Source organism: Barbus barbus (genome assembly GCF_936440315.1).
Source record: "Barbus barbus genome assembly, chromosome: 15".
NCBI classification, from domain to species: Eukaryota; Metazoa; Chordata; class Actinopteri; order Cypriniformes; family Cyprinidae; genus Barbus; species Barbus barbus.
In genome coordinates, this window is record NC_136743.1 from 26,179,151 (window position 1) to 26,195,116 (window position 15,966).

General features: G+C 38.6%; 1 protein-coding gene across 1 annotated transcript; it reads left to right on the plus strand.

The window, feature by feature from the left end:
* The first annotated feature begins 7,469 nt into the window (after nt 1–7,469).
* On the plus strand, nt 7,470–15,771 carry LOC306881063 (thioredoxin domain-containing protein 12-like). Its single transcript, XM_079434962.1, has 8 exons — nt 7,470–7,890; nt 8,027–8,277; nt 8,746–8,806; nt 9,007–9,059; nt 9,373–9,446; nt 9,687–9,756; nt 10,126–10,209; nt 14,491–15,771. Exons 2-8 carry the CDS (start codon nt 8,175–8,177, stop codon nt 14,568–14,570), a joined length of 525 nt encoding a protein of 174 aa, XP_079291088.1. The 5' UTR covers nt 7,470–7,890; nt 8,027–8,174; the 3' UTR covers nt 14,571–15,771.
* Nucleotides 15,772–15,966: the final 195 nt, after the last annotated feature.

Below are 15,966 nucleotides of genomic sequence, written 5' to 3' on the forward strand. Positions count from 1 at the left end.
GATCACTGGCGCACTCCATTTGTTCAAAAACTGATTAATTCATGGAATGAAACACCTTGTTGCTGTGCACTATTGTATAAAACTGGCGCACATGTGTGAAAAATGACAAAATTGCTTCTGCTCAAGCACATTGTTACAGTATTGAGTTCTGATTGGTTGGTAAATGATCATAAGTAGAGAATTTTAACATTTCATGTGCATGATAAATTTTACAGAGGGGATGCTTTTTATCATTTTTTTCGACCAGGGGGATGCCATCCCCCGCATCCCCCCTCAATTCCAGCCCTGGGCTACACAATAAATCGCATGCGATGCATCTCGTCAGTAAAGCCGGTTCTGTGATTAATAGTAAATCTCCAACACATGCATTCAGACGGAGTAGCATTTACTACACAGAGCAGTAGATCGCTGAAGCTACACAATATAATCGCAGCTAAATCGTATTCGGTTATAAAAGGGATATAGCTTGTCAGCGATCTACGGTCTAAATGCTGCTCCATCTGAAAGCACATGATGGAGATTTACTATTAATCACAGAACTGGCTTTACTGACCAGATACTATGATTATCACATGCGATTTATGTGCAGCCCTAATTTTGATTAAACATTACAAGGTCAGAATATTAAAAAAGTAAAAATAAACACAGGCTACACACAGATTAATTGTTTACAGTAAGATCTATAAGAACAGAAAATAGGAAATTTAGAAAAAAAAATGTAATGCCACTTGTTTTTGTAATTCAATGCTAGGCAATACAAGTATAGTGTTATAAACATTTATTTAATGAAAAAAATAAACAACTTTGCGACAATATTTGCGATGTCATTAATTTCGGAAATGCTTCACTTGAGTCCTTTTTTTATTGAATGCTTGAAAAAAACAACAACAACAAAATAAATAAATAAAAAACAATTGTCATTGTCAAAACACAGCAATCCAACAACCGTTCGGGCCCGGGACACTCAGTCTTTCAGTCCAAAGGAAGTGCCAAGTCCCTCTACAAAGTCATTGTTCTTATGGCTTTCAAGTTCGTGGAGAACTCAATAGAATTAAAATACATTTTCATTTCAAGTTTGAATCGTAAAAAATTACATTTATGAATATGATATTTAGCTAAAAGGAAAATAAGGTTTATAAAATACGCATCACTTTTTTTTTAACATTCATGAAAGCCAAAAATGGCATTTCTATAAGTAAACTCAAAATTAGGATTCACATAACATTTGATAAAGTCAAGAATGTCACACCAAAATGATGTTGTGTAAGAGCAATTCCAGGGAAACTAGTAAAAATAAATAAGGGGATAATGGACACCCTTGCCTAATACCACATGACAAGTAAAATCTAGGAGAAGACCCATAATTTAATTTAATTGTGCTTCTACAGTAATATAGAGTTCTTACCGCCTTACAAAAATATTCACCAAAACCACATTTTTCCACTGATTTAAATATAAATTTATGTTCAACTGAATCAAAAGCTTTATAAAAATCCAGGAAAAGAATAAAACTATTATGTTCCAGCAAATCACTATAATCCAATAAGGATTAGACTAAAACTAATCTAATATTATTCATTATATGTCATTATATATCATCTATAACAGTATCCAAACAATCTTTTAAGTCTTTTAGCAAATATTATGGCGAAAATTTTATAGTCATTGTTAAGGAGTGTGATGGGTCACCAGTTGTCTAAGTTAGTAAGATCTTTCTTAGGTTTAGGAATTAAAGTTATGATACCTTGCATCAATGTACGAGGTAAAGCCTCTTTTTCAATACTTTCTCTAAAAACCTGAGTTCATCAGCAAATAATTTGTACAGCTCAGCTGTAAGTCCATCACACCCTGGGGACTTATTGTTTTTCAAACTCTTAATTGCTCTTTGTACTTCCTCAACAATGCTATCACAGAAAAATCTATCACTTTCAGATATAATAATTAACCGAGTCTAGAAATGAGGACGTTGTCTGCTCTGAATACCTTGAACTATAAAGATTCTTATAAAAATTGGCACTGTAGTTTGTTATTTCCTTTGGATCTTTAACAATTTTGCCATCAACACAAAGTTGTTCAATTGTTGAGAGGGTAAAATTACGCTTTTCTATCTTAAAAACATATGCGGAATTGAGTTCTCCCTCTTCGAGACATTTTTTCCTGGATCTTATATAAGCACCCCTAGCTGTCAGGATTGTGGACTGTTTTGTGTGTGTTTTGCTCCCCGTGTGACCCAGTTTCCCCATGTTAATTGTGTTAATTTGATCCCAGGTGTGTCTCCTTAGTTCCCTGATTATCCTATGTTTAAAAGCCCCAGTCCTTCTATGAATGTTTGTCGGTCGTTGAATTGTCTTCCCTGCCTGTGATGTCCTGTGCCTCCCATGCTCCTTGTTGGATTAAAGATTCTCGTGTTTGTGAATTCCTCGTCTCCTGATCTCCGTGTTTCCGTGCTCCCGGGCAGAGTGTAACAGAACGACCGACCGAAAACAGTTACCTCCGTTTGTACCCTCCGTTTTTGTTTGCTGTTTTTTCCCAGTGTTTTGATTTCCGTAGTGCCCTGATGGACCCCTTTTTCCGGCCCGAATTCCTCCTTCTCCTGCTGGAGCAGGGGGACCGATCTCTCGAGGACCATACAAGACTGTTCTTGTTGTTAGCGAACACCACCAGCTACCCGGACGACGCGCTCTGCTCATTCTTTCTTGGAAGCCTGAACATCGCGTGCAGAGTGCTGTCGTCCGAAGATGGTCCTCGAGAGGATTTCGCCGCCTTTGTGGAGTGGATTCTGGCGAGAAACGGATCGCCCCTCACAGTCTCTTCAGAGGATGATCTCGCCAGATCCACTCCAGACCCAGAGCCCAGCCCACCATCTCCCCGCAGGGCGGAGCACCAGCCCGAGCCCACCGATGACGGAGAGCCATTTCCCGCCGCGATCTGCGAGCCAGCGCGAAGCCGAGCGACTGAGCGGATGATCGTCCCGGAAGTTGAGCCCAACCCGTCAGACCAGGTGCGAGAGCCGGCATCAGTGCCCACCGCGAGGGAGCAAGCCGTGGACGGTGTGAGCGCGGAGTGGAGCTCCGCCCCCTGCACCGCGGCTGAGGGTGAGCTGAGGACAGATCTGGGACTGCTGGACAGAGAGGGGGCGTCCGAATCTCCAGCGCCTGCTCCTCGCAAATGCCCTCCAGTGCCTGCTCCTCGAAGATGCCCACCCTCCCACCCGCTCCTGCCTCCTCCACCGCTGTCGTCTGGCAGCCCCCCCGCTCGCCCTCAGCCCCCTATCGGTACAGTGCGAGCCCCGTGGGTCTGCCATCCTCCAGCGTCGCCGGGGCTGGAGTATCGCTCAACTCCGCCTCCAGCCTCCGAGGCCTGGACTCCGCCTCGGCCCGTAGACCCAGCGGCTCCACCTCGGCTCCTAGCTCCCTCGCCTCCACCATCACCCCTCGATCCACCAGCTCCACCGGGCTCCCTCGTCCCTCCGGCTCCGCCTTGGTCGGGCGTCGACCCGCCATCGCCTCTGGACTCCTCTCCTCTGGCTGCACCTCGTCGCTCCGTCCCACCGGCTCCGTTGGGCTCCTTCCTCCCTCCAGCTCCACCTTGGTCCTCAGTCGCTCCGGCTCCGCCGCGGATCTCCGGGTCTCCGCCTCCACCTCGGTCGCCAGAGCCCTCGGCTCCACCCTGTCCCCCCGGATCCTCGGCATCCCCCTGGCTCGTTGGCTCTCCGTCTCCGCCTCGGGCTCCTCCACCACCTGCTCCGCCGCCGTTGGTCGGCCCCCTGGAGTCGGCGGCCATCCCTCCTCCATGGCTCCTCCCTCCGTCGGCTCCACCGTGGGCCATCTTCACGGCTATGGCCTGGGTCCAGCTGAGCGCCTCCTGCTCCGGGTCCCTCCTGTCTCTTCCCTGGCTCCTCCCTCCTTCGTTGCCTCCTTGGTCTCTGTCTGCCGGCCCCCTCCTGGATGTCCGTCCTCCTCCTGAGCCGCCTCCCTAGTTCCCACCCGCCCCTCCCCTTTGGATGTTTCAACGGTGCGAGGACGCACCTTCCGGGAGGGGGGCGATATGTCAGGATTGTGGACTGTTTTGTGTGTGTTTTGCTCCCCGTGTGACCCAGTTTCCCCATGTTAATTGTGTTAATTTGATCCCAGGTGTGTCTCCTTAGTTCCCTGATTATCCTATGTTTAAAAGCCCCAGTCCTTCTATGAATGTTTGTCGGTCGTTGAATTGTCTTCCCTGCCTGTGATGTCCTGTGCCTCCCATGCTCCTTGTTGGATTAAAGATTCTCGTGTTTGTGAATTCCTCGTCTCCTGATCTCCGTGTTTCCGTGCTCCCGGGCAGAGTGTAACACTAGCCTTTGATAAATACAATTCATCCAATTTCATTTGCAAATCTGCAATTTCAGATTTTTCCTCTAGAGACATGCAATCAAAATTATTAGACTGAGATCATTTCATGATTAGGTTGTCTTCAAGAACCCTTCTTTTTTTGGCTAAAAGTGTTCCAACTTTCCTTAAATAAACACCTACCTCAAACTTAAAAAGCTTCCAATTGGTACCAAAATAATTTTGAATTGTGGCTGCACTATCCCTGAGGCCCCTGGCATTAAAGGATATTAAAGACAATGACATGAACCACGAACAATATAGAAAAGAAACAAGGAAAGAAAAGAACAAAGTCTGAGTGAACTAAGAGTAGACTCCTTCAATCGCTATATCCTCCGAAAAGAGTAACAACCACAACAACAACTCAACCGGGAATAAGGTGTTCAGATTTCAGTTCAGAGAATAACAAAGACTACGCTTAAACTTCAGCTTTCGTGTAAAGATTTAAGAGCCCAAAGTAAAGTAAATAACAGTGTTGGGGAGTAGTTAACTACAAGTAGCGACGCTACTAACTTAACTACATTTTTCAGTAGCTTGGCAGTAGCTCAGTTGCTTTTTAAACAGTGTAGCTTTTCCAGTAGCTAACTACTTTTTGCAGAAAGTAGCGGTGTAGCGCGAGCAAAAGCTACATTGCGTTTTGTCGAGCCTGCGCGAATCAGCGCGATGCAAGGATATTCTTCTTGTTAGATTACAAACTCATTTTTTGCCATTACCGCCACCTGTTGTTTAATCACGCATCTTGCGGCTAACAGTTCACTGACGTACAGAAGTGGGTTGACACCCATATTATCCATGATGGAGCAAGACGTGGCGGCAGATTTGGAGGATGGAGAAACAACTAACGTTAATTACCCCTCAGATGGTTTTTATTTCTGTCCCCTATTGTTTTTTTTTTGGGGTCTCTAGAGACCCCAGAAAATAACATTTAATTTTGTAACAAGATAATAGTTTTTTTTTTTTTACAAATGTAATTTTACTCTGTTAATGTTTTTACTCAACGTTTGTGCAGTTTTTGGAGGATTTATGATATCTTTCAAATTTATATAAATAAATAAATAAATATTTATTTAAATTACAAATTTACAAAAAAACAGCATTTGATGTAAAATTCGCTTTTGGAAAATGCAGTTTTAAAATAAAAATAAAAATCACTTTAACCACTAGATGGCGATAGAGCTCCACTATTTGCTATTTGAGAGACCTGAAAGATATCTTTTCACAAGTTGGATTCAGTTGCATTCATATCTAAATATTATAAAATCACAATTATAACAAAAATAAAATATTTTTTGTCAAAGTTTAGTATTTTTTGTACTGAAAAACCCCCAGTTTTTCAATAATGTTACATTATGATTAGAATCAAACCTGAACAAAATGTTACAAAGAGAAATGTTGGAGTCTTAAGATTTTATCATTTATTTCAATTATCTATTTTTAATATAATTCTACAATTTTAATCAACATTTCAGTTACTAACTGTAACAGAACAGAAATTAACAGTTATATTACATATGAACACATGAACTGAACAGCAATAACAAGTGAGCAAATAAAGCAGTAAAAAGATCAAATTTAGTAAAAGAAATCAGTAAATGGGGAAAAAAATCAAACAACGAGGAACAATAAGTGTGTGTGTGTGTGTGTGTGTGTGAGTGAGTGAGAGTGTGTGAGTACACATTGTTGGTGTCAGTGTAACCACTTTATATTTGTGTTGGTTCTGCATTTTGGATGATTTTATTTGACAAATTATAGCCTTACAAATGTGTGTGTGTGTGTGTGTGTGAGTGTGCACATTTTCAATGTGTCAGTGTCACCAATTTATTTTTGTGGTGGTACTGCATTTTGGATGATTTTATTTTACAAATGATAAGAGAACAGTTTTTATAGTCTCAAAAATGTGTTCCTCTATGTGTGTGTGTGTGTGAGTGTTGTGAGCAATATAATTTAGCATTGTGGATGTTTTTTGCATTGGTGGAAGTGTGCCACTTTATTTGTGCCATTTCTGTCGATGTGTTCTGCGTTGTTTCTGATTTTGATGATGAATTTTGTCTATTTTGATTGCGGGGTCTCCAGAGACCCCGAAAACCACGAGTGTCACAAATTTTGTCACGCTAACATAAAAACAGATATCATTCCAATTTTTTTTTTTTTTTGTAGATCTAGAAAGTGTTGAGAGCCATAGAAGGTTTCATACCATTTGGACAAAGGGAACATTTTTTAAAAATTGAGCAAAAGTCATTTGGGGTCAAAAAGACCCCGTAAACAATCAGAGGGTTACCCATGGCCTTATTTGTCCAAGTTCATGTCTCTCAAAGAAACGACAAGTAAAGGTTACACTTTTGTATGCAATCTTTGCAAACCAAAGTTTAAAACGCTGTCTACGTCGAAAACCTCAAGCACAAATTTAAGGACGCACATACAGGTGAGTAATGGCCATTTTAAATGTATTAATTATCCTGCTTTATTGCTCTCTATGTATTTTTGAGAAAAAGTTCTACATGCAATTTACGTTGGATGTATATTTTGGTCTTGCAATGTTGTATTTGTTGCAATTTTTGCACTTTTGACAAACAGTCTGAGATATTTGAGTGTTGTGTGTAATAAAACAATACTCTTTGAAATCATAATTGTATTGCATTGTTTTAAACACTAAATATTTTGCTTAAAACATTCCTCAGACACTTATTCAGTTATTTATAATATACGTTGTTCAAAAAAATCAAAAGTAGTTTCAATGTAGCTAGCTACTTTTTGATAGTAACTTGTGGTGTAGCTAACTACTTTTCCAAAAGGGTAGCTTGACTGTAGTTTAACTACTTTAACTTACGAGTAGCTTGTAGCTTGTCAAACTACAGTTTCAGAGTAGCTTCCCCAACACTGGTAAATAATTAACAATAAAAAATACATAAGTATAAAAATAAAGAAAAAACATAAATTATAAAATAAATAAATAGATTAAAAAAAAAACTCATAAGTATATATATATATATATAAAAAAATCTACACTTATCAAGCTAATCATTCAGAAGAAACAGTTGCTTGTTGAATAAAGCATTGCCAACATGTGTTGGCTACGTCTTTAGCGGTCACTCTTTTAGTCTCAATCACTGCAAATGGACCGTGAAAGCCAGCTCTCTTTCCTTCCTGTCTCGCCTTCTCTACCGTCGGCCACGGGAGAGATCTTGCATCCTTGTGTTTCTGTGAAAGATCCTCGAAGATCTTGATCTTTTCCCTGAGAAGGACGGACGTTTTGGCATCTCTCCAAACTTTGACGAAAATAAGACAATTATGCGACGAGAGGATGTTTCCGCAGCAGAACGAGGTCCCAGCATATGAGCGATGTCAACTCCACGGGGTAGATCTGCAGCGATGCTCGGGGAGACCTGGCTGAAGAGGTCGATGATCATCTGCTTTACGTCCTCTCCTGCTTTCTCCGGAAAACCAGCGACGCAAAGATCCCATCTTCTCTTGTACACATCCAGATCATTAGCTACTTACCTCTTTTTTTTTTTTTTTGATAAAGGTAAGTGTAATAAGTTACATCATTCGGACCTGTAAAGGGTCTACTTGTATTTGTGTGCACTCACAATACCAACAAAAGATAGTTATTTTATAAAAAAAAGAAAACAAACTTGATGCGCTTTCTGCGTCTTGAACAGGAGCGCTTCACAAAAAATGAGCCGAGGCTGAGCCGCATGCCGCATCTGACGTCATCCACGCGCTCCTGCTGCCTGTGACCCGGCAGAATTTAGGACCCAGCGGTTTCCGCCACATCCAGGCAGGCAGCCGAGGCTAAAGACCGTCGGAATGAAAATGCAGTCGTCTTTATACAGCATTGCCCTGGTTTCTTTTATACTGGTTTTTATCGCGTCACATTTCGGAGAGGTGTTAGCCGATGGCAAAGGACGAGGTAAAAATTTCTATAAATTTATACTTCTGAGCAAATAATCCTTATCAACGCTAGCCGTGCGAGACCCCCGGCTTCTGACCCGGAACACGGATCTAATGTAACTCCCGATTGACCGAAATACATCTCAGTAAGGCTAAATGTCTATTGCTAAATACAGTATTATATCTGTTCCCATATAAGTGATAGAGTATGTTTAATTAAATACTGAGCTCATTCTAAACCTCAGTTGATGGGATTTTGCAGCCGCAATTAAGAATAATGATCATAAATGATCAGATGTAACGTTATTTAGATGTAAACTCACGCCTCTGTCATTATATTGTGTATCGGACTAAAGACTGATCACAGGTGCATTGCTGCAGATCTCTTTGTTCTGTGGATGCAGTCGTGGCTTGTTCCAACAGGTACTCTTGTTCCTATCCGGATGTATCATGTTACATTTCTGAAATGGATTTATATGTATTCAAGGATTTGGGGACCATATTAACTGGCGGAGCCTTGAAGATGGGAAGAAGGAGGCAGAAGCAAGGTACATGTGGTGTGATCTTGTCCTTCAATGTTCTTTGTATTTTGTAACATTGTATAAAAGGCAGGCCTGTTCAGGCACTTAACTCTAAAAAGCCTGCTGTATCATATTTGAAAAACACCTTTCAAAGGGCTAATCAGCTTCATCAAAAAATTTGCTCAAAAAACAGTGATTTAACAAATGTAATTGTGATCTTGTTCCAGCGGACTCCCTCTGATGGTCATTATTCACAAGACTTGGTGTGGAGCCTGTAAAGGTATGATGCTGGTTGGGTCTTTGGACAGTGTGCAGCTTAATGATATATATATAATTAATATCTGTCATAAGAACTGAAATACACTACCATTCAAAAGTTTGGAGTTAGTAAATTTTTTAAAAATTATTATTATTTTTTATATTGTTAAATACAAACCGTAATACTGTTATTTAAATTACTACAATTTAAAAATAACTTTTTTTTTTCATTAAAAAAAAAAATGTTGAACGGTTGTTTTTTGTGATGTATGAATGGCTTATTCTGTTACCTCAAAGTGTACAGATGATTTATGATGTTTTAAAAATAACTTTAGCATTAAAGCCCAAGTTTGCTGAATCAAAGGACATCTCTGAGTTGGCTCACAACTTTGTCATGGTTAACTTGGAGGTAAGGAGCTCCTCTTCTCATTATTTACTTTATGCTTTTCACAAAATGCATATTTAAATTTTGTCAGAGAGGGTTAGATGGTTATTAATATAAAGGTTTCTTTTTCTTTTCTGTATGCTTTTTCCCTGTAATATTTTCTTGTATTTTTTATTTTTTTTGCTGAAACCACATATAGTAATAAACATATTGTCAAGTACGTGTGTTATTATATTTCTCATTACATGTCCTATGTGGCTATAGGATGAAGACGAGCCAAAAGATGAGGCCTTCAGCCCAGATGGGGGTTACATTCCAAGAATACTTTTCCTTGGTAGGTCATATACATAAACAAACCTAAGCAAATGCACTCGTTTAGAACATCAACCATTATTTAAAGGTAGTTTCGTCCTTCAGATATTAGTGGCCTAATAAAAGCCCTTTTTTGTGGAGGTAGTCACTGGTTATGTTTTTACCACATAACCAGAAGAATATGACTCCTTTTATCCCGGTGACCATCCTGTTACGGGACAGTTGCCGAATTGCAGAAACACGTTACGTTTAAATAGTGTGATTCTACAATACCATCAGTAGCATAACGTCTTACTCTTGTGTGATGCTACATCCACACCCCAAGGTGTCAGTAAATGATCAAGGTGACTATCACAACATAGATGGAAAAATATTTTTTCTTCTTTGGTAGATCCCACTGGTAAAGTCCACTCTGAGATCACGAACAAGAATGGGAACCCCAACTACAAGTACTTCTACAGCAATGCAGATCAAGGTAAAAAATCACATCCAAGAAAAAGTCATATACACATAAACATAATACATATACTTATGTTTATATATATATATGTCGGACTTTGCGTCGTGCATTTAAAATCGTTTAATGCATGGCTAGCGGTTGGTTATCCCTTACATATAAGCAAGGCAAGTTTATTTATACTGCATATTTCTTACACAGTGGTAGTTCAAAGTGCTTTTTAAGTAAAATAGTCATTAAAAAAATAATCACAACAATAAAAACAAGGAATTGAAAAAAATACAAATAAATCACTAGGGCTGTGTATTGGCAAGAATTTGGCGATACGATACGTATCACGATACAGGGGTTGAGATGCGTTATATTGCGATACTGTAAGCAAGGCGATATACTGGGATATTTCTTATTTTAGGAATAGGATATATGTTTAGGAAAGCTGTCATTAAGAACACACCACCATATGCAAACCTTAGCAAAAAATAAGTAAATAAAAATAGTTTAACCAGAACACACTACAGAACACCCAGATCTGCATTTGCAATAATCAGTCCCTATAACATTCAACATTATTGAACCACTTTTTGTGCGGTACGAGTAAAGGGGGAAATATTCAAGTACTTAAATGTATAAAATGTATTTTATAAAAAAGACCATATATATTTTAGACCGTACTTTAAAGGTTCACAGTAAGTTTACAATTGTGACATACGATGTCATAACATTTGATTGTGATTGTGTGGGCCCACTGGTGATTAATGTTTAATTCTGTTGACATTGTTACATAGAGGATATTTTCTGCAGAGTTAAGTTTGAGTTATTCGCTCATTTAAGGACGCTGTCATACTTGAAACTAACCAAAACATTTACTGTGTCATTGGTAAACTGTGTACACTGTCATAAGTGTAAAAGCCGTTGGGTGTTAAGTGGTTTCAGGTAAATTGTAACTCCGTATTTCCTCTAATTTGAGCATCTAAGTATTTTGCATTATCATTTCAAATTACTGTTTCATTAAATTGCATATCTTTATTTGTTAAATCCTCCCTTTATTAGTTTGTGAGTATTGTTGTATTTTGGGGAATACGTCTTATTGAAGTAGAGCCCATACACAAAAGTAAGTTAAAGAGATCTTTATTCAGACAACACATATAGTAAGGAAAAGAGTATAGAGTAGTCAGAGAGGGGGGCCTTAATCCAACAACATAAGGCATTTAGTTTCTGAACCTGGTGCTGCTCCTTACAAATTTCTAGTTCAGAAAGGTAGGGGGCGCTACATGTTTATATGTGTGTGTGTATATGTATATATATATATATTAGGGCCGGGACTCGATTAAAAAAATTAATCTAATTAATTAGAGGCTTTGTAATTAATTAATCGAAATTAATCGCATTTTAATCGCATATAAATATTTGACCTGAGAACAGTGAGAAGTAAGTTTTTTTTATATGGATTTTTAAATTTCCCATCCACAGGGCCAACCAAAGCGGTCTCATCAGCTTCTTTGTCCATGTTCACTGTGGTTTGTTTTTGGCTGTTTCTCAATATGTGTTCTTCAGCCATCTTGCGTCCTTGTGTTCTCGTTCTACGTCATCATTAACCGTCGAAGTTCAGTTCCAATTCTCAAGAACGCAAGTACAGAGGATGCATGAAAGTGCCCGGATATGTTCTTGAAACTGAGGATGCATCGAGTGCAGACTTGAGAGAATCGAGCCGTTAGAAATCCCAGAAAACGCTGTGGGTGGCCGGTGTACGGAAGCCTGTAAGCTTTAAAGTCGCTCTCACAAATACTTAACGGCTCTTCAAGTTGAAAATAAACATTTATCGTTTTGTTTTGGTTAATTTTAATAAAGTTATAAGACCCGGAGAAAGTCTGCATTTTTATTGGCATATTAAAATGAATCTTAACAGTAAAACATATAACGCTGTAAAATAAAACAATACAATTATATGAAAGTAATATCTATAATAGTATGAAATGTTTTAATAAGTTATGACATTTTGTAATATTTATTGTTCATTGGTCGCTGTTTATGCTGAGACTATGCGGTCAGTTAAGCAAGAAAGCAGTACATCTCAGTTCTCATAAGTGTGCGTTCTGTGTTCTCGCGTCCTTCCGACTCGAGTTCGTTCTTCCAAGGAAGCTTGGCAAGACCGGTCTCCACGAGAACGCAAGTCCGTTCTTTGCGTTCTTGGAATTGAGAACGCTAGTTGGTGCTCCAGTATAATCGGTCCGCCGAAACTCATCCAGTGAGAAACGTTCCGCGGTGCAAAAATAAGTGCGATTAAAATGCGTTAAAAAAATTTAACGCGTTATTTTTGTGTAATTAATTAATCTAAATTAACGCGTTAAAGTCCCGGCCCTAATATATATATATATATATATATATATATATATATATATATACAGTATCTCACAAAAGTGACTACACCCCTCACATTTCAGCAACAATTTTAGTATATCTTCTCAATAAGGGACAATACTGCACAAATGAAACTTATTTTAGAGTAGTCAGTGTGCAGCTTGTATAGAAGTAGACATTTACTGTCCTCTAAAAATAACTCAACATACAGCCATTATTGTCCAAATAACTGGCTCACAAAAATGAGTACACCCTAAGTGAACATGTCAAAACTGTGTCCAAAGTGTCAATATTTTGTAGGAGCACCATTGTTATCTAGCACTGCCTTAATCCTCCTGGGCATGGAGTTCACCAGAGCTGCACAGGCTGTTGCTGGGATCCTCTTCCACTCCACAATAACATCACAGAGCTGTTGGATGTTAAACACATGGTGCTTCTCCACCTTCCGCTTGAGGTTGCCCCACGTGTGCTCAATAGGGTTCAGGTCTGGAGACATACTTGGCCACTCCATCACCTTCACCTTCAGCAGCAAGGCAGTTGTCATCTTGGCGGTGTGTTTGGGGTGGTTATGTTGGAAAACACTTTCTGAAGGGAGGGCATCATCATCTGCTTCAGAATGTCACAGTTCATGTTGGAATCCATGTTTCCCTCAATGAACCCCAGCTCCCCAGTACCAGCAGTAGTCGTGCCGCCCCAGACCATGGCCTTGCAAACCGACTTGTTGCAGTGTGTGGCGTATGGTCTGAGCACTGACAAGCTGACCTTCCACTTCTGCAACCTCTAAAGCAATGCTGGCAGCACTCATGCGTCTGTTTTTTGAAGCCAGCTTCTGCATTTGACATGGTCAGTATGAGAGAATTATACACAAAGAACCACATTTTAACTGCTCTAAAACAAGATACACAAATTTGTATGGTCCTGACAAGCAGACAAAAACATGAACATGATGAATAGGACATGTGGCTTTGCATGGTTAAACGATGTATAGCTGTCATCACTTTAGTGTGTACTCAGTTTTGTTGCCAGCTTCTTTTACAATAATGGCTGTATGTTGAGTTATTTTCAGAGGACAGTAAATCTGTACTGCTATACAAGTTGCACATTGACTACTCTAAAATATATCCAAGTTTCATTTCTATAGTGTTGTCCCTTGAAAAGATATACTAAACTGATTGCCGAAATGTGAGGGGTGTACTCACTTTTGTGAGATACTGTAGCTAATGACAAAGTTAAAAATGTTGGAGAATATAGAACTATCCATTTAAAGTTGTTGATTGTGTACCTATATTTTAAACAATATATTTTACGTTTATTGCAAAATATGCATATATATTTAAATATTTAATTATGACAACAGTAGAGTAGACTGATTAAATATATTCATTTGGCATGATTTGTTGACTACGACTCTGGTGGAATTTTCTTTACAGCCCAATGGGTAATATAGATTTTCACTAGAGATTCTGCTGTTAAACCCCATTATTTAAAACATAACTTCAATAATGCGACGTGATGGCATCAACAAAAGCATATACCTCATATAAACAACCTCTGAGCTTACAGTAGGTCTGTCTTTAAAGGTTTCTAATTTCCTCATTGAAAAAAAAAAGAAATTTTTACTTCTGTAATCTTACTGTTGTATAATTGAAACGCAGGAGTTATAACGCAACACATTTTGCTAAAATAATATACAGTATTTTGAAAAATGTTATTATATTACAATACAGTGCATTATTTGCATGACCATAAATAATGCAATGTATTGACTTGATCTGTGTTTGAAATGAAACGTTTTTGCTTGCTTTGCTTCAAATGCAAAACAGGACTGACTGTGTGTGCAGTCTAGTCTAAAGATGAATTTGAAAAACAAATGAGATTTTAGGTGCAATGTGAACAAAACGAGTGAGATGTTCCTTGACCACATTTCTCTTCTGTGTGCAGTTGTGGCTAGCATGAAGGAAGCTCAAGACAAGCTGACTGGAGATGCCTTCAAGACCGCTCACATCGGGGATGAACTCTAAGAAGGGCAGAAGCTGCATGGAAAGATCTCAGCCAGAATACTGCATCACCTTGCTGGCCACATTAGATCCATCCATCCATCTCCAACCTCAACTCCGCCTCCCGTTGTTTCATTTGATATGCTATAGCACAAGACAAGCTTCAAAAATGAAGGAATTTATAATGCATTACGGATTACATTTCCAAGTATCGCAGCTTGCGGTAGATTGACTTATTACTTTGAGAACCAAAGCATACTTCCTGTCCATGTCACAAAGGGTGCTAAAGGTTTTTTTTTCGTCATGCATTTCAGAAATTCAAAGCTGACGTGTCCATATTGATTATTCATGTTGAAAACAATCGCCCCTCTTGACTGCATTCTTAAGGCACTGTGTTTTTTAAGAAACATGCCAGTAATGCAATTGTCATGTGCTTCCAAGCCATATCTTGCAAGCTGTGGTAAAACTGAACCAGTTACCCAGTCACTTTTATGAAGAGCTTTATAATCCCCAAACTGTACCCACCTAAAAACTAGTATGTTTTCATGAGCGTACCAGTTCTATTATGTTAAAAGTTATTAGAAAAGCTAACATTATCTCTTAAACGTGCCAAGTTTTAGTCTTCAATATATGGAGTCACCTTTCATTTTAAAGACAGATTTTTACTATTGACAATACCTGTGAATTAATGCCTGAAATGTGAATTGGTACGTTTTTCTTTTTTATCTCTCTTTTGGGATTGAGAGGGAATTGTCTGTTGCCATACTGTATTTTTTACCAATATGTAAAATGAGGCTACAAATAAAGTTGATATAAAATATTGGAATATAGTTATTTCAGTGTTAACTTAGAGTAGAGTGACCAATACTTAAATCTATTATTTTAGCAATAAGTTTCCAAAAGGTACTTAATGGAACTATCGAAATAGTCTAATTAGTGCAAAATGAAATAATGATGTGCTGCATGGTGTTAAAACTGGATTTGAGCACAATAGAATTTAATAAAATCAATAAAAAGTTGATAACCCATTTGTAAAACAAAAAAGTGTTTCATATAAAATGATCCATAAATTACTGTTCAAAGAACTTGTGTATTTTTTTTTTTATAATTAATGCTTTTATTCATCAAGGATGCATTAAGTTTACCAAAAGTGATGGTAAAGATGTATAATTTAAGACTTAAAGACTTATTTCAAATAAATGCTGTTCATTTGAACCTATTTCTTAATACGTGCAGCCTTGGCGAGATTATTTTTTTGAAAAAAAAAAAGAAAATATCTTACAGACCCCATTTATTTGATTTTTTTGGTAGTGTAAATGCATATCAAAACGATTTGTTTCATTGGTATTAATTAAAGGATAACTCATAACTATTTTTTTATTCATATCCTACTTTCACATTATGGAGCTGTTGAGCCTGA

Excerpts from the sequence above, each read along its gene's own strand:
- LOC306881063 (XM_079434962.1), top strand. The coding sequence starts at position 8,175 with ATGAAAATGCAGTCGTCTTTATACAGCATTGCCCTGGTTTCTTTTATA. Across the intron at positions 9,447-9,686 it reads TTGTCATGGTTAACTTGGAG|GATGAAGACGAGCCAAAAGA; the intron begins GTAAGGAGCTCC and ends ATGTGGCTATAG. Across the intron at positions 9,757-10,125 it reads TCCAAGAATACTTTTCCTTG|ATCCCACTGGTAAAGTCCAC; the intron begins GTAGGTCATATA and ends CTTCTTTGGTAG.